This window comes from Schistocerca cancellata, chromosome 11, assembly GCF_023864275.1.
Source record: "Schistocerca cancellata isolate TAMUIC-IGC-003103 chromosome 11, iqSchCanc2.1, whole genome shotgun sequence".
Lineage (NCBI taxonomy): Eukaryota > Metazoa > Arthropoda > Insecta > Orthoptera > Acrididae > Schistocerca > Schistocerca cancellata.
This window is the reverse complement of record NC_064636.1, coordinates 48,227,207-48,251,926: the sequence shown is the minus strand read 5'-3', so window position 1 is coordinate 48,251,926 and position 24,720 is coordinate 48,227,207. Positions and strand designations below refer to the sequence as shown.

Here is a 24,720-nt window from a genome sequence, read left to right as displayed (position 1 = left end):
CAAACTACTTCTGGAGGCAACAAAAATTTTATTCTCAGTATTTCACTGTTATCCGGCGAATTTAAAAGTTCTGTCGTAAACTGCTCGCTAAGAGGTTCTAACTTGTGTTTAAAGCCCTCTTACAGCGAGACAAGTATTACGCTGAACGAGACAGATACGGAGATTGCCATCGCATCTCGTGGAGCCCAAATAACCCACGATACGTTCATCCATTGTCTGGGAATGACAGCACTTGGCAACTTGCAACAAAGTTTGAACATTATCTCAAACCTCCTCAAAAGTTTCTCTCCCTTCCATGCATAACGTCAGATATTCGAGACAGTGGTGCATTTGTAAAGTAATCGATTACACGTGTAGTATAAGTGCGAGTTGTAGTCTTGACAGAATCGGGCGTGGGGTGGGGTTTATACTGGTTGTGACTTGTGAGACCTCTGCACTGCACCTCATGCCGCTGTAGGACTTTCAGCAAACCTGCAAGTCCAACACCTAAGTCTGTATGTACGTGCCGGCAAGCCGCGTGGCAGTGCGTGGCAGAGGGTACTCTGGTACCACTGACTGCTCCCATCCGCCTTGGCTGTGCCGCTCGCGAGTGGTACGTGGCTGGCGTCATCGTCGGTAAGCCCGTGTGTGGGCTGCAGTTTCTCGAATTTTCTCGTCTCGCTCATTTCGCTGCAGGCCTGAAAGCGTAGAGGAGACACGCTTGCACTGCGGCACTGCGGTTTGTCGGCAGGAAGCGGGCGTCCGCGCGGTGGGTGCAGATAAGTGCGTGTCGCCAGTTCAGGGTCGGCAGCGGCGGGAGGTGACGTCACGCGGCCACGCTCGTGATGGTCGGCGGGGGTGGGCGGGAAGCCAGCGAGGCGCAGAGTAGAATGGCCTCGGTGCACGAAATACCCTCCACCACACACCGTAAAGTGGCCTTAGGTTTGAAGATGTAGGTGGTAACTCATTCCTGTTACATTATGCATCGCAATATTGGTTTTTAGTACTTTATGTTTAGATTTGATTGCTACGGGTAAGGGGTGATGTAACGAATTAACAATTATGCAGATGAGAGTATACCGGTACATTCGTAACAGGAAACACTGGGACCACTTAAAATTTACGGGTTACGGGTGGAACAACAGTTTCCTTCAGATCGTATAAATAATATAATTGTTGACATGCTGGCGTACTTTGACAACACAAATTGTACGGTTTTGTGGTGAGTGTGGTTCGTCGATGGGCGGTCAGCGTCCTCTTTCCTGCTCCACGCTTCGGCAGTGCGTTCCTGCCGCCACCGAGTCCGCGACACTCCCACCAGAGCCCCGCTGGTGCCAGCCCTCCCGCTGCTGAGGAAGGGCCGTCTTTAGGCCTGGGCGCGGACTGAGGCGCGACACGACGCTACAGCGCGACGCGCACGAATCGCGCGTGTCCAACGCACGTCGAGACGCGTGCACGTGTTTTGCACGCGCCGGCTGACGGCGCTCTCCGCTGACAGAAACGAGGCGCGCGCACACTGTACTCTTTCTCAAACGATTTTACAAAAACTACTCAGTAAAAATATTTCATTTTTTACTTGCTTGTAGCGTTATATGGCAGCTTCCTGGCGAAGTGCCCATCATCTCGCTAATTGTCATACTTATTTCGATATACACATTACAGTAAGACGCTACGCAAAATTCGAAAAGCCTGCAATGAAAAATAAGGGTCGCTACGATTTTGCGTTTGGTTACACCATATGTTGTTGCGTTTGAAATTTAGCCAACATGTTGAATTTTTTAGACTTGGGAGGAGGTCTCTATCTGCCTCCGATCTCGAGAAAACGGATCCTATGTAGCGCGCTCACTTACAGTCTCACGCCCGCGAGACGAGAATGAAATACGCGCAACATCTCTCGTATCTCCTAAACCGCTCGAGACATCGAAACGAAAGATTGGCGAATGATAGCACACAAGGAGAGTATTTTCCTAAATCGTAAACACAGGGAACTTTATCTTTGGCGATATATCAGTACTTGTACTTCCCTTCTTATTTTTTTGACTCCATTGGTACTAATTTCTTGAGTTATCGACAGCTAGCAAAACAAGATTTTCCTAGTTGTTGTTGTTGTTGTTGTTGTGGTCTTCAGTCCTGAGACTGGTTTTATGCAGCTCTCCATGCTACTCTATCCTGTGCAAGCTTCTTCATCCCCCAGTACCTACTGCAGCCTACATCCTTCTGAATCTGCTTAGTGTATTCAACTCTTGGTCTCCCTCTACGATTTTTACCCTCCACGCTGCCCTCCAATACTAAATTGGTGATCCCTCGATGTCTCAGAACATGTCCTACCAACCGCTCCCTTCTTCTAATCAAGTTGTACCACAAACTCCTTTTCTCCCCAATCCTATTCTGCACCTCCTCATTAGTCATGTGATCTACCCATCTAATCTTCAGTATTCTTCTGCAGCACCACATTTCGAAAGCTTCTTTTCTCTTCTTGTCTAAACTTTTTATCGTCCATGTTTCACTTCCATACATGGTAGAGCACTTGCCCGCGAAAGGCAAAGGTCCCGAGTTCGAGTCTCGGTCGGGCACACAGTTTTAATCTGCCAGGAAGTTTCATAGCAGCGCACACTCCGCTGCAGAGTGAAAATCTCATTCTGGAAACATCCCCCAGGCTGTGGCTAAGCCATGTCTCCACAATATCCTTTCTTTCAGGAGTGCTAGTTCTGCAAGGTTCGCAGGAGAGCTTCTGTAAAGTTTACAAGGTAGGAGACGAGGTATTGGCAGAAGTAAAGCTGTGAGTACCGGTCGTGAGTCGTGCTTCGGTAGCTCAGATGGTAGAGCATTTGCCCGCGAAAGGCAAAGGTCTCGAGTGCGAGTCTCGGTCGGGCACACAGTTTTTATCTGCCAGGAAGTTTCACACAAAAATTAATTGCCAATTCTGTTGGAGTTTTGGTCGAATGCCCGTAACCCATAGTGTCTAACACTGAGCGACTGGAATGGAAACTTACCAAAGGATTTTATTTCTTCTCTTGTCTGAGCAGTATTAAAATAATGATGAGCGTTCCTTCAGGCGGAGTAAATACGCACCTGCCGGATGCTGGTTACTCACCTACTGCTCTGGCCAAACTGTGTGATAGCGAATGAAATAGTTGTTACTGAGAGAAAGAAAGAATTGATCTGTCGCACAACACAATGATCAGTGTATTGCCAGCAGCGGAGGACAATACGCGCGACAGGAATGCAGACGCTGGCCATGTGTGCCTTGTGAGCTGCAGTTCGAAGAACATTGTCGTGAAAGTAAATCCCCCTTTGTCAGCAGAACATTTCAACAAATTAAATATATCTAAGCACCACACTCTTTTAGGATATTCCTACTTTCGTAATAATACCATTTTTTTTTCATTTGTATAATTAGTTTATTAATGCTGAATAATGTGCATGCAACAATTGAAATGCTGAAACTCATTCTGGAATTGAAATGCTGTTTCTCATCTTGGCGAGCCAATTGAAACATTGTTATTTCTGACTGCTTTTCGAGTGTTTCTAGCTTGCAGTGGACATGTAATGTCCACAGGTACATACTATAATGTCTGTTATTACACCTATATCCAAGTAACGACAGTCAAAGCTACGTACTTCATATCTTCGACGTTTTATCAGAAGCAGAAAGAGGTCATACCTGTGGAAATAACGCCTTTTCGACTTCTTGCAGCAGATCGTAGAGATACGTCAGCATTACAGGCAGCAAGTAGATACCCTTATTTTAATTTTCTGCCTCGTTTCTAAATCACTTGATTTTATAATTATTCCTTAGTTCCTTATTCACTACCCTCAGGATGAATCGTCTATCCCTTCTTACGATCTGAAAACATGGCGGAGGCAGAAGATGATAATAATGCCATTGGCTAAGGGCTCACCAGTTACTGAACTGTCCATTGTTCTTGACAAAAGAAGAAACAAACCAAAAGAACTGTAGAGATATTTGCAACTGAAAACTATTATGTAGTAACGTAAATAGATGGAGCGCTTGAACGGCGAAAGACGAAACACTACTCAGTGTTAATAAAATTCGGTTTACCATAAGGCTGTATTTTTGGGACGGCCAATACTTCCACTGCCCATACGCGCCATGCCGGGGTGAGCACACGGCAGGACTGCCTTCCTCCTCCCCACCCTCACCCCCACCCGCGGTGCTCGCGTGACGCGCGTCGCCAGAAACTGTGCCGCAACCACAACGCCGCGCGTCGCGTCCCAGTCGCGTCGCGTCGCAGTTTGCGCGGCCCCATTTGAACCTGAAGTTAGGAAAATGCGCGCTGCGCTGCGTCGCGCCACACGCGCTATATGCGTCTCAATTTGCGCCTAGCCTGGAACCCTAAAAATGAAGTGAACTGACCGGGAGATGATCCCGTTTGGGGTTGCTCGGCCGGTAGGAGAAAGACCTCCTGTTTCACTCGAATTTGTCGGTTTGCGCGGCGGTGAAACCGACCGGCAATGATGGTGGCTGAACAAACACCGAGACCCGTAGAGAGGGAAAACACCGACTCGGCCGGGAATCGAACTTGGGACACTAACCACGAGACCATGGACTGCGGAAACTGCTGCACAAATCGTGAATGCCAGTCTCTGTAGGACACGCTGTATCACATGCTGTGTGTTAAAGCGGTAACGGACGGCAGAATTTCGAAATATTGATAACGTGTATCAGATATGAGATGAACTACAGTGTCGCATTTTGTGTGTGTGTGTGTGTGTGTGTGTGTGTGTGTGTGTGTGTGGGAGGGGAGTGAAGATGTAAAAAAAAATAAAACAGTGCATCAAGTAACGCAGACAAGTAGGAACAGAACGCCCATTCTGCTGCCTTTACTTGTGTAATGTCGCACCCAACATGCGTATCTGGTTCGGGAGCTTTCCTGCATAACAACAAATAATAAAATGAGAAATAAAATCTATGTAGCCAACGTCGAATTTTCTACCCAAATTGGAAGTTACTAAAAGTCCATGTCGATGAAACTTCTTTTCGTGTCGTCTGTGGCTGAAATAAATCCGATGCGATCCGTGAGCGGTACGTGATGCCTGACTCCTTTTGGCGAGCCAGCTGACCGGCGCTGCGCATGCGCACAGGCTCCGCTCCCAGCACAGCCGGCTGCCCTGCCGCCCCCTCTGGGCTGACGCGATGCACGCCGCCTGACACTGCCGGAAAACCCTAACAGCAGTGCAGCGACGTTTTAGAGATCGTTAATCCCTGAAAGTTCTCTTGAGAAATGCTTGGAAAACTTGTTCTCTGCTCCAGATGCCACACATACACTCCTGGAAATTGAAATAAGAACACCGTGAATTCATTGTCCCAGGAAGGGGAAACTTTATTGACACATTCCTGGGGTCAGATACATCACATGATCACACTGACAGAACCACAGACACATAGACACAGGCAACAGAGCATGCACAATGTCGGCACTAGTACAGTGTATATCCACCTTTCGCAGCAATGCAGGCTGCTATTCTCCCATGGAGACGATTGTAGAGATGCTGGATGTAGTCCTGTGGGACGGCTTGCCATGCCATTTCCACCTGGCGCCTCAGTTGGACCAGCGTTCGTGCTGGACGTGCAGACCGCGTGAGACGACGCTTCATCCAGTCCCAAACATGCTCAGTGGGGGACAGATCCGGAGATCTTGCTGGCCAGGGTAGTTGACTTACACCTTCTAGAGCACGTTGGGTGGCACGGGATACATGCGGACGTGCATTGTCCTGTTGGAACAGCACGTTCCCTTGCCGGTCTAGGAATGGTAGAACGATGGGTTCGATGACGGTTTGGATGTACCGTGCACTATTCAGTGTCCCCTCGACGATCACCAGTGGTGTACGGCCAGTGTAGGAGATCGCTCCCCACACCATGATGCCGGGTGTTGGCCCTGTGTGCCTCGGTCGAATGCAGTCCTGATTGTGGCGCTCACCTGCACGGCGCCAAACACGCATACGACCATCATTGGCACCAAGGCAGAAGCGACTCTCATCGCTGAAGACGACACGTCTCCATTCGTCCCTGCATTCACGCCTGTCGCGACACCACTGGAGGCGGGCTGCACGATGTTGGGGCGTGAGCGGAAGACGGCCTAACGGTGTGCGGGACCGTAGCCCAGCTTCATGGAGACGGTTGCGAATGGTCCTCGCCGATACCCCAGGAGCAACAGTGTCCCTAATTTGCTGGGAAGTGGCGGTGCGGTCCCCTACGGCACTGCGTAGGATCCTACGGTCTTGGCGTGCATCCGTGCGTCGCTGCGGTCCGGTCCCAGGTCGACGGGCACGTGCACCTTCCGCCGACCACTGGCGACAACATCGATGTACTGTGGGGACCTCACGCCCCACGTGTTGAGCAATTCGGCGGTACGTCCACCCGGCCTCCCGCATGCCCACTATACGCCCTCGCTCAAAGTCCGTCAACTGCACATACGGTTCACGTCCACGCTGTCGCGGCATGCTACCAGTGTTAAAGACTGCGATGGAGCTCCGTATGCCACGGCAAACTGGCTGACACTGACGGCGGCGGTGCACAAATGCTGCGCAGCTAGCGCCATTCGACGGCCAACACCGCGGTTCCTGGTGTGTCCGCTGTGCCGTGCGTGTGATCATTGCTTGTACAGCCCTCTCGCAGTGTCCGGAGCAAGTACGGTGGGTCTGACACACCGATGTCAATGTGTTCTTTTTTCCATTTCCAGGAGTGTAGTTCGGTTACGGTTCTTCACAGCGGTTGTATAACTGTGTTAGGTCACCCGAAATATACGCAGAATGACTGAACATGTGTCGAGGTGCGGCTTGCGCTAAACTGTAACTACGCAAGTTATAACGGAGCTGGACTTCCGTTTAATTAGGATGTTTACATGAGGCGTGCGCCTAATTTTCCCTGTTACTTTGGGAACGCGTATGTTCCGAGGAATAATGAAAATACGAAAAAATCCAGATACACTTGTAAACGAATTGTTACTGTGCGACTGGTTTTACACAGTAACGAAAGATAAAAGTATGGAATAAATAAACGGCATCAGCCATAAGCTTAGACGGAAAATAACTCGAGATCGGTCACCAGGTCAATTCGTGAGCAAAAATTACTGTATGATTATTAATTAATAATCTCTCTGCATAAAAGGGAATGTCCTGCCCGTCTGACCCATGTCCCAGCCCAAACCGAAACTGGAAATCTCCAGGAGGTGCGTGTAAGAAGATTGCGCGAAATTTCAACCATAAGGGGGTGAAATTGGGATGAAGGATTTTTGAGAAATGTCTCTATTAAGGTAATTTTGGAGGTAGAACTACAAAAACTAGTGTTTGGTTTCTCAGTCAGAAAATAAAAAAATACGTGTTTGAGTGTTTCTGGAAATTCAACCCCTAAAGGAGTGGAATAGGGGATGAAAATTCTTAAGAAAATATTTCATTGCATTAAAAAGTTTCAAAGCTGCATTTATGAAAGTTGCTGTTTCACCTCTGGGTTAGGTATAAAGAAATATTTGTCACGGTATGGAACTTGTAACCTCCTCCGTGACATTTGAAAGACAATGTTTAAATATAAATGGAGCAAAGTGTAACCTCCCCACAAAAATGTTAAGTCAATTCAACAAAAAATGAATGAAATCTCAGCTGATATGAATTCAATAAAAAATGAAATCTCAGTGACAATGAAAACACAAATAGACCGAAATGTCGATCTTTAGGCCCTGATTAAACTCAAATTCTTACGTCAGTAATACTGCATCTGCCCTTATTTTTCGCATAGCTTGGAGGAAATGCATCGCAAATATATATATATATTTTTTTTAATTTAAGGGAGACTTTTCTTTAAGGAAATGCAAGGAAAATATTATTTCAAAAAGGGATTCTTTGTTTTGTTAAAATGCTTGGTTTGAAAACAAAATTATTATTGGGGCGATTCTTGAACAAATTAATTACACTTAAGATCCATTACATTATCAGATGTGCGCAAAGCTGCTTCATTACCTTATTTAAAAAATTTACCTCGTCCTGAATCTCGACCATAGAGCCATGTCGACGCCCGCCGACTCCTCACACACAACTGCTAACTCGCAACAGCAACTACATGCTCTCGCGACTCGCTACGTACCACTACTGCCTCGCAGCAGAACTGAACTCTCGCGCGCTATTACTCTCTCGCAACTGCACTGACTACATGCTCTCTGGTCAGAGATTCTGTGGCTCGCCATCGCTGCCTATGAAACGTACGCGTTTCAAACTTGCTATGGAAATATCTGCAGAGCAACGCAAAAGGCACGATAAAGAAAAACTCTGGACTCCAGCTACCGGCATCGCATTTTGGTCAAAACTACATTCGGAAGAGACCATGCTTACACGGCCTTAATTAGCGTGAAAACCTGTAACGGTGTTCAGTTTGTGCAAAACGTAAAAATCTGATTAAGTTAGAACAAAAAGTTTTCTGCCGGCCGTACAGACCAGGCGATCGAAGCGGCAGTCCTTTCTGGACTGCAGTCACGAACCAATCAGGCGAGAACCGAACCAGGAGCTCAGACGTCGAAACACGATTAATACCACGAGAGAGAAAGTCGGTCGTCAGAAAACCAGGAGAACAGTTTGTGCCGAACATGCGTGTAAAAGTCGACGGTTTGCGAAACTGTTAGCGCATTGAACAACTTTGCGTTACCCACTGTGATGATAGGTGCTACCGATGTCATAAATGAAAATGTTCTCCTGATCTTACACCTCTGGACTACTTTCTGTGGGGTACGTTAAAGATGAATGTGTACCGTGATGTGCCTACAACCCCAGAGGATATGAAACAACGTATTGTGGCAGCCTGCGGCGGCATTACACCAGATGTACTGCGGCGTGTACGACATTCATTACGCCGGAGATTGCAATTGTGTGCAGCAAATGATGGCCACCACAGTGAACATCTATTGGCCTGACATGTCGGGACACGCTCTATTCCACTGCGTAATTGAAAACGGAAACCACGTGTGTACGTGTACCTCACCCCTCATGGTAATGTACATGTGCGTCAGTGAAAAAGACCAATAAAAAGGTGTTAGCATGTGGACATAATGTGCTGTTCCAGTCTCTTCTGTACCTAAGGTCCATCACCGTTCCCTTTGGATCCCTACGTAATTCGGTGCTCTCCGATACAGACGATCGAACAGCGGAGGAGTGGTATTCAAGCGTCAAGTTTAGGTTACAATATCTCCGGATGTAATTAACATTGTAGAATCAACAAACGGCACTGATTACGTATTTGTTTGTATGTTCAAATGTGCTAACAAAACCAACGGGGTTCCAACTAAAAAATGTAGTTTTATGTTAAAAAACATAGTTCCGTGCATTTTTTTATGGTTTGTGGTAACCAATTACACTAGCCCCTCTCCTCACGTTCGGTCTGTGGAATCGGTTCGTCAGTATTTGATGTGGTTTACGAAATATATCCAGCGGTAACGTTAGGTGACTCACCCTGTATTTATCAACTGTCGCTGGAAACAGATGTGGCTGTCACTCGTAGAAGTATCGTCAGTCACCTGTATGCTGAAACGGCTGCTCCGTGTTGCCGTGTTTCAGAATCGTCCGCAATGGAAGCAGTTAAGGACATCACAGAGACGGTGGCTGTCGACCTGGGGGACCTGCTGGACGTCGGGGACGACGCCATGGTGATACTCGAGGCAGGTGACACTCGGCTGGTGGTGCACAGGGCCGTCCTCGCGGACAGGAGCCCCGTATTTGCGGCCATGTTCGCCCACGACACCCTCGAGGCCTGCACTGGCGTGGTGAGGATTGCCGACATCGGGGGCCCGGTGCTGAGGGAGCTGGTGTCCTACCTGTACACCCTGCGGGCCCCCCAGCGGCCCGGCACGGCCCCCCAGCTGCTGACTGCAGCGGATAAGTACGGGGCGTCGGGGCTGAAGGCGGAGTGCGAGCGGCAGGTGGCCGCTCAGCTGACCGTGGAGACCGCGGCGGCCGCGGCCGTCCTCGCAGTCCGCCACTCCTGCAGTGACCTCAGGCGAGCCGCCATCGAATTTATTAAGACTCGTACACACGAGGTGATGGCCACTCAGGGGTGGGCAGATGCGATGCTTCATCAACCTAAAGACTTGATCGAAGTGAGCCGGTTGCTGTACGATCCACCACCACAAACCAGGTAAGTGTGAGACAACCAACTCATTCGTGTCTCTCGGTTCTAGGTGTGTGTATTTCCAACTGTATAATTTTTCCCACTGAATTTTCGCAGATGTGTGTCTGCTGTAAAATACACCATCGTAGACAGTAATTTCACGATAGCTCACAATGCTATCATTACCCTCGTGTAGCAGTTTCAGTGAACCCCTAAACTGAACAGTGTTCATTACCAGGTATGTTAGCTAACAAAAACCATCAAAGAGCCAGTTTGTGGACATTATATTAAACTACATGTATACAGAAAGTGGTTGTTTAGGTTTCAGCATCAACTGTCATGACAGAGGGTACACTCACTGTGTGAATAGAGCATGAGGCAGACTGCTGTGGACACAAAGCTGTATTGCCCAGCATAGGCTCAGACACAGTGATGGGTGTAGTTTGCAACCGGCAGCCTGTACTCGTTGCTGTAGGCCTGTTCCCATGAAGTGGTCTCTAAAGTTGTCCATTGCCTCTGTGGCTGATGACAATGAGACACCTTTGAATAGTGCCACACTGCATGAAGATGATGACAAAGTCACTTACAATCGACACCTCGAGCAAGGTAGTGTACTGCAGAATGATTATAGAGGATGGTGGTAACATTTTTACAAATTTAGATGGCTGATGTTGACCTGTGGAAGTTTCGTCTTGTATAAAAGCAGATTATCAGAGTAATCACTATTCACACCTTAGTATTACAGCTTTGGCTCTTACGTAGTTGTCGGTCACTTTCTTTCCACGTGCAAGCCATATGCCAGTAACTATCCCAAGATAATTCTTAGTTCTCTCCAAATCCAGATAGTACACGGAAGATGTTAATTGCTCTAAAGGCACATAATATAAAAGAATGCTCTGCTGTGAGGGCTTGTACAGAGGATGTTCAGAAAACCAGGTGAAGTAAGCATCGGTGCCCCAGTGGCTGACTGCTCAAACCTCTTGCAGCCTGAGACCACCTCGCAGGTTCACAGGCCAGACCTAGCAGCAGTTCCAGCTGGTCCCATAAAGTTGAGTCTTCCCACCTCGTTTTGTTCGCCTCTGTACTCAGCATTACATAAAGCTCACGCAGTGCTTGGATACGTTCCCTTCTGACACACACAGAATACCGTGCCTTACTGTGTATTCGATGAACAGGTGTCCACCCTGTGTGGGTGTGTTTCAGTGGATCTATGGCTTCACTATAGCCACCCAGTGAACACTACAGGCTTCCATTCTCCTGTGGCACACCTTATGACATTATCTGTCCCATCCATTGTTGCTGTTCCAACTCTGATAGTCTGTGACCATTAAAGTGTCTGTGCGACCAGAGTTACCATTTTTCTGCACCATCTTACAGTTACATATGTTCATACGAGTCTAATAGCCACTAACACTGATAAATGATCATTTATTTTTCATTTAGATTTTAATACTTATGTATTATTTTATGTGCTATTTTACATATTGGAAATCTTGTGTTCGAGATGACACTGTGCATTCCCTGAACCAATTGTAATGAACATAGAGCCAGTGTTGTAAATCATTCAGTGTCTTTCTCTTTTATTCTATAAAGATTAACATCAAAATTCATTGTTTAAGCAATAAACATATTACAATTGTTATTTACATTCTTGAAAAAAATTTAAAACATTACATTATTCCAAACTCGTTATGCACGCTGTGGGAAATGACTCGAGCTCTTATGTTTGAAAAAATTTTTGTTAACGGGAATCTTTTTACTAACAGTAATCTTTGTGTACATTTTAAAAATTCTCTTGATGATGTATAATAGATTCTTGTCGTGATCTTCACCTAGTTCACTGCCTCATACTTCCCACACTGTTGGGTGTCAGTTACAGACACATATACAATGTTTGGTTCTGGAACTGCCTCTGTCTTTCACTGATTCCACTTGACAACCCCCCCCCCCCCCCCGCCTCTCAAAATTATACATAGTATTACACACAAATTTTATACACCACAGGTACCTATGATTTTAATAATTAAAATAAGATGTATAAAACCACATGTAAGCAGAATTATTTTTTACTTCATACAGTGTCCACTTCACACAGTGAAGTGATACAGTGTTTTACCATTTTTTGGGGAGGATGTCTCACTATCCCATGTTCATCCTACTCCCCCTTGTACCCATGCCAGCCCTTCTAGATAGACATCAGATTCTCACGGAATTTACCATTCATACCTACTGTTTGTGGAGGACAAACTTAATTTTATTTCAGTAGCAAGTTTACAGCACAACTTATATCATGAATCACAAACATTGCTCATCACCCCCCCCCCCCCCCCACACACACACACACACATTAGTGTGTGTTTTTCCATCACTGGGGAATGACACAGCTTACTTAAACTACCCCATGGTTTCATGTGTGCTTACAAAGTGAGGATACTCACTTGAAAAATACTTAAATTCCTGTCAACCATATTTAATGAATGAAATTGAGATGAATGTGGTAATACTGTTATGACACGTAACTGTTGCACAACCACAGCCTCTTTCTGTTGTCAAATCACGAGGTTCACCGTGCCTTACTGCCCGCTGTACTGATTTCCTTCTCCAGCTCAATTTGAAACACGCTGTCAACCATTTCATTAGCTGTACCTTTCAAAGACCAGTTTTAAGACAGGCTTTGAACGATGTCTGATGATCAAAGTATCACATTAATTACAATACGAAATGTTTGACAATCAGACGAGTGTCGTGCCTGTCAAATTTATATGCGTGTGTTACCATGCTCAGAAGCAGCCAAATTTCCTGAACTGCGTTCCACCTGGTTTGTATGCAGCCACATAACTTTCTTGCACTTTGTCTATTATCGTCCATATGAAAACCAATACCACAGTAATGTAAATATCAGAAAACCCTTTACCAGAGATGACGGTCCTCAGTGCTTGTAAACTGAAGTGAATTACAATAAATGAGATTTCAAAAAGCAAGATTCAGCTTCAAACTACATGCTTTTGTATTGGATTGGGATCCAGGACTCCAATCCGGTCACTACAGATCTTAACTATCATTTTAACCGCATGTAACATCATATGCACTTTTTCAAACTTGATATGATGGGGCATAAAGTTTTGTTTTGGGCAGGGATTGTGAATGAAGCACAGTAAACTGTTACAATTTTATGTATCAAAATTTTTCACCGCTAGAGGGATGATGAAACTGAAATGATTATACAACAAAGTATTCCCCTGCTGCATTTCGAACCCAGCATATATCATGTTGTTTTCTAGCCACATATAGATACACAATGTCGGTTTATTTCACCACCAGTGAGATATGCTCATGTCTGAACTAGAAATTATGCGAGGAAAAGTTCTGTGCTGACTGGGACTCTTAACCCTGTATATGCTATCACCACTGGCTACACACCTGTCAAATACTTTTCCACCAGCCACTAGGAGTGGAATTTATAAATCTGAAATGATAGGATAAAAAGTTCTCTGCCTGTTTCAGGGTCAAAATTGGCACCAATTGTTATTGTTGACGTTGCATGCACAAATGCTAAAAATCATAATTGCTTTCCACATTTCTTGCAGTGCGGATGCTACAACTTGAAATCCCACAGCAAAAATTTTTGTACCCAACCAGTATTTAAAACCTGACCTTCCCCATTCATTGAAACCTGGATAACTATGGAATGTTGGGACTCAACAAAACGATTGAACTGTATTGTCCGAAAAGTGTTAAAGATGGCAGAAAGAGATATCTGGGTTAGATTCCCATTTCAGCATCAACATTTTCAACATTGCAAGTTCAAATAAGTGTGCCGTGACTTTACATGACAATTGTTTCAGGGATGAAATAAAATTTCTGGTGCAAGAAAGGTTAATGGTGAGCTTCCACTAGCTGGACGTCTGCCTCTGTCGTGGCCCAACATACACCGACTCTCCTCCAGCAGGTAGTGAAGGAGCGTCGGCTTTATTGTAGATTAGGAAGGAAAGTGGAACCTTATGTTGTTCAACAGAAGTCACCGGAGGCAAAGAGGGTCTGTTAATACTAGTCAAGTGTTTGGCTGATCAGTGACTCGAATATAGAGCTTAAGCAAATGAAGCCAGAGCAATTTTAACAGACCACCAAACTACTTTCAATGCAGTGCCACTGTTTTGCTGTTAACGAAGGATGCTCGTCACTGGATGAGCGTTCCGTTTCCCTGGAGGTTCATTACAGCCTTTACAAAACATTCTTTTCCTTGTTAATCCATATCAGTGGTCACTAGTTGCCTCAGCTACCTAATATGTACTTTGGAGTTGTTTTTGTAATCACTGAAATAAAATCACATAATTGTCAGCTGCACTACTGGCATTATTGTAGGCTACAGAAATTTCTGCAGGAAGTGTTTTTTCCCACCTGAGCTGCTGTGATCTTGTAAGAGTTTAAGTTACACCAACACTAGATCGTACAAAACAAACTCAGCAACAAGTATCAATCAAACTTCCAGAATGTTCTCCATTGTCACATTTATGACTGCAGTAGTGTGCCATTGTGTCAAGGAACGTTAATTATTTTCTAGTTCTTTATTATTGTGATAGAGGCTTATAATTTTACTAAAAGAAGAGATGCATTATTAGAATTTCTTCTCTTATTATTAACACCATCAATCTTGGCAAAGACGAGGCTTGTCTTTAGTAAATGTAGCTCATGTAGCACAGATAATCCCTCCATATAAATTCCATGTGGAAAAAGGAGGCCTAAAAATGTACCGTGCAAGTGCGTAAGAAAGTCCATAAATTTTCCTCATGTAGCATACTACATTGATGCATGTAGCCTAAAAGGACCACCCATAATTTAACTGAAACAACTAGATTCATGCATAATATCATAGACTTTTGTCTGACATGTTGTCATGCAGGTTGGAATAAGTATATTTATCAATCATAATTTTTTATTTGTAGCTATAAAGTATTCATGGAGTGACTTATTGAATATTGTACTCTTGAAGGTCATGAGGATTGTTGTTTAAACCTTCGAAAATGGTGCATGAAGTATTTTGTGCGTCACAGTATATTGATAATTTTTACTTATGGACCATCTGACAGCAACTGAATAAAACACAATTTTAGTGCCATACGCGTTTTGAGTTTATTTTGTGCAAGGCGTTATCAGTGGCCTGGAATATGTACATATGTTAGCTATTTAATTTACATTTTTGTCACTGTGCCTATAGGTTATAAACAGTTCTGGTGGTTGGTATTTCCTGTTAAGTAGTAATGTTTTGAACTGTACTTACAGGTTGTGTGGACAATTTCTTACATATTACACTCCCATTGCATTTTTGGTGTTGTTCTTCTTATGAATGCCAATTTGCAGTTTTTTCCCACACTCCACAGCACTATGAACTGAAAGATTGTTTCAATGCAATGTTTTGGTTTATCTGTTTGTGTACACGTTTGTGTGTGTGTGTGTGTGTGTGTGTGTGTGTGTGTGTGTGTGTGTGTGGTATTTTTTTTATTTTGGCTCTGCTTGTGTGTGTTAGTTTATGTGTGTAGGTCATGGTGTACCATCTGGTTCTTTTCTGTGTGGTGCTCTCAGTGTGTGTTTGTTGAGTGTGTTTGTAAGTTTTCAGCTTGTGAGTCCTTTTGTATTCTGGAAATGTGTTTGTTTTGTTGTATTATTTTGTGCGCGTATGTGGTAAGTGTGTCAAAGAAATTACGTCAGGAAATAATTTTCTCATTTTCAATTGGTTAGTTTTGATGTGGTGGTTTACCAGTATGGCTCAATCGATTACTGCCAAATGTCATGAAATGTGACCAATTAGCCATCATGCGGCACCTTAATTCAATAGGAAATGTTGAAGAAAGAAAGAAGTAATTAAGTGTCAAACATCCCATCGACTGCAAGACCATTAGAGACAAAGTAGAATCTACAGCTCTCAAATGTTAGAAAGGAAATAGATAGTGCCATTTCAAAGGAAAGGTCACAGTATTTGCATTGCTTAGTTTAAGAAAATAAAGGAAAACTTAAAACAGGAACTATTTGGCTTTACCTTCATAAAACAAAAATGTTTGGTCCTGACAAAAAACGTAAAATCAAAGGCTAATGTGAGTCCTCAGAATGTAACAGTACACATCTGGTGTAATGAAGCTCTTTTGTGTTAAGAAATTCTTCCCACGGATATGTCCATAGTTATTAGCATCCATTGTGTTCATGGTTGTCTGCAAAGATTTTTATTGTGTCGTGCACATAAAACCAGAGGAGAAAAGCGATTTTGATTTTTATCACCTCTGCATGTCTTGTCAACTATGACAGCTGGTGTCGATTTCAAGTCTGTCACACAAAACTTCAAATGATTGCTCGAAAAGTTAAAACACGTACCTTGTAGCAAGTGGCGAAAAAGAATTCGATAATCAACATCATCTTGTGTGCAGTCAACAACGATGGTGCATGCAGCACGCGGGGATAGATTCCCACCCTACACAGAATGTTCCGTTAGGTTATTTCCAGTACATACATGGGCACATCCTGCTACAGCTAAACTAAGCAGATGTTTAACATGTATTTGTGGTTAGAAAACAATGAGAGGTGGTGGATTCAGATCCCAGCAAAGGAACAAAATACTTTTTCTCGACAGTTCAGATTCTCATATTGCTATATTTGCATATGTAATGTATTATTGCACTTAGTTAACAATCCTATTAGTTGCTAGGTTTGAATAATCGAACACAATGCGAAGTCATTTCAACATTTCAACATGCACCCATACACACATGCTTACCTGTGGCTGAAATGATATTTAAGATCTTTCGTACTTAGTTAACAGAGACAATAGGTGCTCAATTGGAATCCTGGATGGTAGTCTTAATACAAATGTTTTCGTCACTTAATTTCAAGTTGAAACTTAGTTTCCAAAAAGTCATTTATTGCAATAAACTTGAGTTTACAAGCTGCCATCTAATTATAACAGGTTTCGATATTCACACTATCGTGATATTAGTCTGATTGTGGACTCAGTGTTACAAATCAGTTGCTTCAAGTGGGGTCTTGTAGTAATCATTTTGTAGAGTGAAATGTCCATATCGAAAAGAGATCAGAGGAACTGCAAGACAGTAACATTATGTGGGTGCATTCGTCGTTCCCCTACACTCTGTCGAGGAATATGGCACTTCATCATTATCATACAATTTAGGTGGAGTGGAATTCAGGCCGTTTGGATAGTTTTGATGGCGATAGCACCTGAGCTAACATGTCCAGTAATTCTGTAATTATGTTTTGTGCAAGTATTGGGCGTTGTATGTACCTTCTGGCTGCACCTAGATTTGAACTACCTGTTGTATGGGGTTGAGCGACTGCCATGGAAAGCTCAGATGGTACGACTGATTGTTATTAGCTTAGCTTACTGGTAATTCATTTGTATTAACTGGAGCCCTATCCCCTGTGTGGATGGTCCCTCAGCAGTGCTGGCCATGGTGAGCCACCTCCACATCCCCACGAGGACACGCCCAGCCAACTCACACCCTGCCTCTCTGTGTGTGCAGTGCACCAGTCGTTACAGAGCCGAGGACCACCACCACCGGCACCACAACCACAACCAGAACCGCCACCACCTCTGCCAGCGCACCTCGCCAGACACCTGCTGCTGCGCGGCCCACGACTCCTCAACCTGATGAGGCCACTGTCTCTCAAATGCGGTGAGTTCCCTCAGCACGCGCGCACGCGCACGCACGCACACACACACACACACACACACACACACACACACACACACACACACACACACACACACACACCATTATATGGTAGATAAGATATAAATACTGAAAAGCAAAGTGTAAATGCTCAGTCTAGATAAAAACATACAATCAGAGGTGGTATTCCCACGACTAGATCATAGTATCATGGGAGAGAGGTTGGTTAAGAATAGGTTGGTAGGAAAAATAGTTATTGTCAACAGTTCAGTGTCTTATTCATCAAGACCAGCAAACCAATGCCAACAATAATTCAGACTGAGATTTTCACTCTTCAGCGGAGTGTGCGCTGATATGAAACTTCCTGGCAGATTAAAACTGTCTGCTGGACCGAGACTCGAACTCGGGACCTTTGCCTTTCGTGGGCAAGTGCTCTACCAACTGAGCTACCTGAGCACGAGTCAAGCCCTGTCCTCACAGCTTTACTTTTGCCAGTACCTCGGCTCCTACCCTCCAAACTTTACAGAAGCTCTCCTGCAAACCTTGCAGAACTAGCACTCCTGAAAGAAAGGATATTGCGGAGACACGGCTTAGCCACAGCCTGGGGGATGTTTCCAGAATGAGAGTCGTGCTCGGGTAGCTCAGTTGGTAGAGCACTTGCCCGCGAAAGGCGAAGGTCCCGAGTTCGAGTCTCAGTCCGGCACACAGTTTTAATCTGCCAGGAAGTTTCAATAATTCAGACAATGTCATGCCCAGAAAATTTAGTGATGGGGAGAGTATGAGTGCACTGAATGTGTAAACTGTCAGATGAGATAAATGTCTATTACTTTAGATGTATTGTAATGGTCTAGTAGAGGTCAGACTCATACACACACATTTATGAGACCATTTTTGGTGCTTCTCAGGAATGAGAGAGGAGAAAGAACCCAATAATTTGCTATAAAGTTTCTGTTAGTAACAAGAAATATACTCGGCAATCACCAAACAGAAGCAAGCGCCAGCAGAGCCTCAGCTTGCCAGGGTGTGCACCACCTTGGTTGCCCCACTGCTGTAACAGCCAGTCTTGGTAACGACAGACATGCAAAGGGGAAACTCTGCCTTCTGTTGACAATGTGTCTGTCTGTGTGAGCAACAGATTTGCAGCCCCATGAGCACCTAGAGTCCAGTCATTTAAGGTATTCATTCCTATCTCTGTCTGTCCCTACAGTTTTTAATCTCAACAACCACCTCTAGTGCCACAGCAGCTATTCCCTGATGCCTTCAAATATAACTTAATGTGCTGGCCCCTGTACTTGTCACGGTTTTCCACATATCACACTATCCTCACCTATTTTGCAGAGATGTTCCACAGTTCTTCTGTTGTAAGTTCACCTAGTTTAAACATCCATCAATAGCACCGCATTTACAATGCTCCGATTCCCCTCTTGTTTTTCCATAATCCATGATGAATTTTTATGCAGTACTGTGCTCCAAGCATACATTCAGGTATGTCTAACACAAATTAAGGCCTATCTTTGATATTAGTAACTTTGTTTTGCGAGGAATCTCCTGTTTTTCCATGCTACATTACTCCTTATAACAACTATGCTTTGACCCTCAGTGTAAATTAGCATCACGTGTAGCAGAGTCCTACAAGTGGTCTACTGTGTGGTCCTTAATTCTGTAAACTTTGCCACCAATGTTATTTCTGCCACACCCCAATCCTTTCCTCTTTCTTCCATTCATTAATCCTGATTTGGCACTCATTCAACTGTTTATTACATTTACCAACTCTGGTGATTCAGTCTGACTTTCAGTGAACACAGAAATATCACCAGTGAATATTATCAAGGAAATCCTTTTCACCTTCAGTTTTAATTAAATTGCTATAAGTTTCTTCAGTTCCACCAGTGATTCTTCGGTGTTCATCTGAACATTTGTGGAGATTTCCTGCATCCTTATCTTTAACCATCTTTAATTCAGAATACCAATTCTTGTTGATTATTGTACATATTCTATGTTACCTGCTGTTCCATATATCTTATATGTACCTTTTAAAAAAATTTCATGCACTTTCACTGTTTCATGCTGTCAAATGTCATGTAAAGATCTGCAAATCCAATAAAGATCTCTTGATTTTTCTTGAACATCCCTTCCACTATCCCTGCATCTTTACTCCAAATTCAGTTTTCTCAAACAGATTGTCACCTTCGTCTTCCATTCTTCTGCATGTTGTTGTTATTTTTTCAATAAGTTCTATTCATGAGCTGTTTAGCTATTGCACTTATAGGCGCTTGGTTGCTTCTGTAGTGCCTGGATGGTGCTTCTCTGGCAGTCTGTTTTTATGACTCCTGTCTCATGGATTGCGCAGACAAATGTGAATATTCACGTGATTGCCATTTATTATTGCATTGTCTAGAGCCTCAAAGAAGTTAAAATCCCATTCCATTCCTGTGTACTTCAGTATCCTATTATTTACACACTGAATTCTCATAAAAATTCTCTTAAAATTTAGTTCACTAACTGGTCCGAGCACAGGTGTCACAACCCGGACCACACGCCACTGTTAAGCACTAATGAAGGACTGGGTCCCTTACTTCGATTGCACATAATTCATTAAGGTCAATCCAACACATTTATTTCAAATACATAAATGAAGTTACATTTGAATCTGTCTGACATTAAACAGGAATAAAATACAATATTTTTATATGTTTAAACTACAGCATTAAGGAATTCCAAATCTTTCCCCTTTCTAGGTGGAGGCTGAGCCAGAAACACAGAATGCCCCAAAATCACAGTTTTGCTGTGAAATCTTAGACACCCGAAAGCAGTAACAGACAAGGGGTCGGCGCCCACAAATAACATAGGCCAAGAGTCAGGCCGGGAGCACATCCCACGAGAACTTGTTCACACTATGCTCACCACAAACTGTACACTTTCCGAGCGAACATCTGCTTGCGGTGGCTCCCAGAAGGACGAAGCAACTGACAGCCCTACGCCGTGCTTCTCACACAGGCACCTCAATTTGTACAAACATATAGGCCGACACCAACTCCGGACTCCTCTCTCACTGTGAGGCTTGGCACAATTTATACAAAATGCCTTCCAGGCAACCAGTAACCGCCGCAGGAGTTTCACTATTCACAAACAGCCCCAGCGTAACAGACATCACACGTGTGCTTACGCCCGAGCCACAACTCAGCCAGTCTCACCGGCCGCCCCAAACCGACTGGCTCTCGCCTTCCCGCGCGCCCCAGCCGAAAACGCAAAGATGCTCATGCCCGGGGACGCACCAAAGATAAGCCGATTGTTGATGATCGACCAGCGTTCTGGCTCAGTCATTATCATAACTGAATTGTGATCTGAGTGCACATCTGTTCCTGGATACACCTTACAATTCAATACCTGACTCCAGAGTGTGTGTCTGGTTGTGATGTACTCCAGCTGGAAATGTCTTTACCAGCTAAAGCTCTGCCTCCCTCCTTAAGAGCTGAAAATGCTGAGATACCGAAGCAACCGCACAAATGTCACAGAACACAGGGCATAGCCTTGCAGCAAGTCAGCCATCCACGTGTGGTGGAATGGTTCAGGAGCGGTCCTCCAAAGGGAGTGCTTGTAATGGTAACACCGACCACCATAAATGGCAGTCGGTGATTACATTAAACCTCTCTGAGGAATTTTTGAGAAAGTTGTGACCGTGAGATAACCTAATGGGAATAGAACAAACAGACTGGGATTCGTTTCCGAAACACCCCATCGGAGTATAACAAACACTAAACATTTGAGTGAGGAACAGATGTTCTCCAGCACAAAAGCAAGTCTTATTAATTACATATTAGTTATGTATTAATATTAGTCACCAGCCTAATCAGGAATTCTTGTCAAACAATGTTATAAAGCAGAAGGCAGTGCTAAGGCTAACCTAACTTTCCTTGACACACACACACAAAATTCTTTCTTTATATGTGTTCACATTACAACAGAGTAACGTAGCCTTGCAGATAAATGTAGTACTAATTTGAAAGTCAAACAAATGGCCAATGAGATAGCAAACAGTAGCATATGCCTCACAACAACACGTACCTTGAATCCGGGCTTAATTTCGGTCAGAACGCGTTCTGGCAACTCCCAGAAACTCTCTATCTTCTAATTCTCTCTCTTTTCCCTTTTTTACAGTACAGCACTGGAGATTTGAAATATTATTAAATCAAAATGTAACTATAATTTTCTGCTGCACCAGAACAAGTGAACATGACAATGGGTCGCCAACATGATGTGATGGGCAGGAGGTACTGTGTGTGTGTGTGTGTGTGTGTGTGTGTGTGTGTGTGTGTGTGTGTGTGTGTGTGTGTGTGTGCGTGTGTGTGTGTGTGTGTGTGTGCGTGTGCGTGCGTGCGCGCACGTACAGCATACCTAAGATAAGTGGAGTATCATTCCAAAGTTGTGATTGGTACATATTGCCTTTTGTTTACAACTGCCAACAACCTCAGCGATGTAGTAGCAAGGCAATGTCTCATGTGTGTCAATGAGAAATAAATAATGTAAGCCATTATTGAATGTGAACGTGTTTATAATGTGCTTTCACGAAATCATGTCATTCCATGTTGCAATTTATGTCACAGCTAAAAATCAAATGTGCGTATGGAGCAAACATGACTAAAAGTTGGTAGTCTTTCGAGCTGATACGCCCCTTTGTCCACGGTACTCTTGACCTTTCAGTCTTTATCTGCACCCTTGTTTGAACTCCCAATGCAGAACGGATATGTGTATGTTTGACCCATAAGTCTGTCTGTCTGCCCCAACATAGTTCTCAAACGAAAGTTCCAATTTTAAACCCGTTTTTTTACTTGACAGCTGGTTTAATCAGGACAGTTCTTAGCTATATTTCTGAAAGTCTGTTCAGCCGTTTAAATGTCATCAGCTATTGAAGTAAAAATGTTTTCCGCCAGCATGCTCTCTTGAAATACATTATGTAGTCCATAAGAATTACATCACATTATGTAGTACCAAACTGTAGAGCTCAAAAAGATGTACCTAAATAAAAGATTAAGGTTGAAGAATAATTATGATTTTTGTCTTCTGAAATCACCTGTTTCAGCACCCACAAAGCAGAAAAAGTGTGAGTGTGACTCAACTGTGAAAGACAAACATATGCTCTTCTTGACTTTTCGTGGTTCTTTTTGAGGTCTACAATTCATTAAAAAATCAAATGATTTTGCTCTAATAGTTTATGCAGCGTACTGTAAGAGAGCACGAAGGCAGTCGACTTTTTTGTGACTTGACTTACAATTATAGCCACAGCTTATTTCTTGTGTTACTTAAAGTAGCGAAATATATACTAATAGATAGTAAATGAATATGTCTGTGAGTTAAAGAAAGAAACATGTAAATCCCATAAGTGGGTCTCACGTTACAATTGCCTATCTGTATGTCTGTTTGTGAATTCAGTCTTTGTAGTCCACGATTCAGACAGGTCGTGTCTACAGCTTTTTCAGTTTGAATCAGTTTACCTTGTTAGCCATTGCTGTCTCACAGAAAAGCCAACAGACAATCCAACAGGCACTTTAGGAATTCAAGTTCAACGATATTACTCAGTCACTCTATGTAGGTCAATCGCTTGCAGTTCAGTTGTTGTTCTGCTCAGAACCGACAGCATTGTTTCGGTTTGTTTGTAGTGTTTATTTACACATTGTGACTGAGTGGACAGGAGAGTTTAATAGTAATGTATATCTCTACAAAAATTAGTGACTTCTTTAAACCTAAAAGACACAACATTAGTGAGAGCAATGAAAACTACAGTTCAGATGTAGAATCCATGACGTCAGCTGTGGCTGGAGAAGAAGATGCAAACAACAAAGCAGACAATCCTTCTCCTATGTCATTGTAACAAAATGAAAATTTCTATAAGTTGGTGGTTATGGATACAGACAAAACATCTATAGACAGTACTGATAATTGTAATGATGATGAAAAGCCAGATTGTCGGTCTGTCGAACAATGTACAGATTATAAAGCTAAAAACTCGTGGTTAATTATTAAAAAAAGGCCAAGTTTGTAGAAATGTATCTACACTAGGTAAAGGAACAAGAAGTTGTTACTGAGCGTGTTTTTGGACAGCTTATAAGCAAGCAAAGTTAGACTGTTTTATGAGTTTGAGACAGAAATTGATCTCCAAATTAAAAATGGTTTGGATATGGGCCGAATACTATGTTCAAATGTTGCTTGATCTAATATAGTGATTCATATTTCTGACCAGATGACATCAGATCTAATAAATAATTTAATAAAAAGTGACTCCAAATTTTCACTTCTTTTGGATAAAGCCACTTCTCTTTCACACAAAAAAGCTTTGATTGTATAGTTCAGAACATTGTTAAAAGGGAAAACACCATGACAATTTCTTTGAAACTTTTTGAGCTAAATGACACAACAGCATCTGATATCTTGAAAGAACTTTTAAAGCAGTTAGAATCACTAGGACTAGGCTGTGAGTTTTTGAAAGACCATTTAATCGCTTTGACTTGCGATGGAGCTTCTGTCGCGTTAGGAAAAAAGTCTGACCTTGCAAAGCTGATGTTTCGAAACTTATTCATCTGGCATTGTTTGAAACATCGTTCAGAACTCACCGTGCACGACACGATAAAGGAAGTGGTGGGAATTAATCACTTTAAAATATTCATGGATAAAGTTAGAAATATCTTCAGCTGCTCTCCGAAAAACAGCAGTGAGTTGGCAGTTGCTGCTAAAGGTTTGGAGCAAGAAATTTAAAAATTGGTCATGTGTTTTGACACTCGTTGGGTGGCCTCCAGTTTATTGGCAGTAAAAGCTGTGTGGAAAGATTGCAGGGCTCTGTACAGTCATTTTTTAGAAGTATCAGAGGACACGAAACGAGATTCAAAACAACGGTCTACTTACAAAGGGCTTTGTAATACATTGTCTTCTACATCTTTCGTCTCCAACCTAGCTGTAATGTCT

The 24,720-nt window shown here is 43.4% G+C and overlaps 1 protein-coding gene across 1 annotated transcript in view; it reads left to right on the top strand.

Moving 5' to 3' along the window:
* Positions 1–24,720, top strand: part of LOC126108172 (protein roadkill-like) — an 85,526-nt gene that overhangs the window by 23,425 nt on the left and 37,381 nt on the right. Inside the window, exons 2-3 of the mRNA XM_049913414.1 lie at positions 9,541–10,117; positions 17,614–17,766. Of these exons, the coding sequence (XP_049769371.1) occupies positions 9,552–10,117; positions 17,614–17,766 (719 nt within the window). The 5' untranslated portion in view covers positions 9,541–9,551. The remainder of the gene's footprint in view (positions 1–9,540; positions 10,118–17,613; positions 17,767–24,720) is intronic.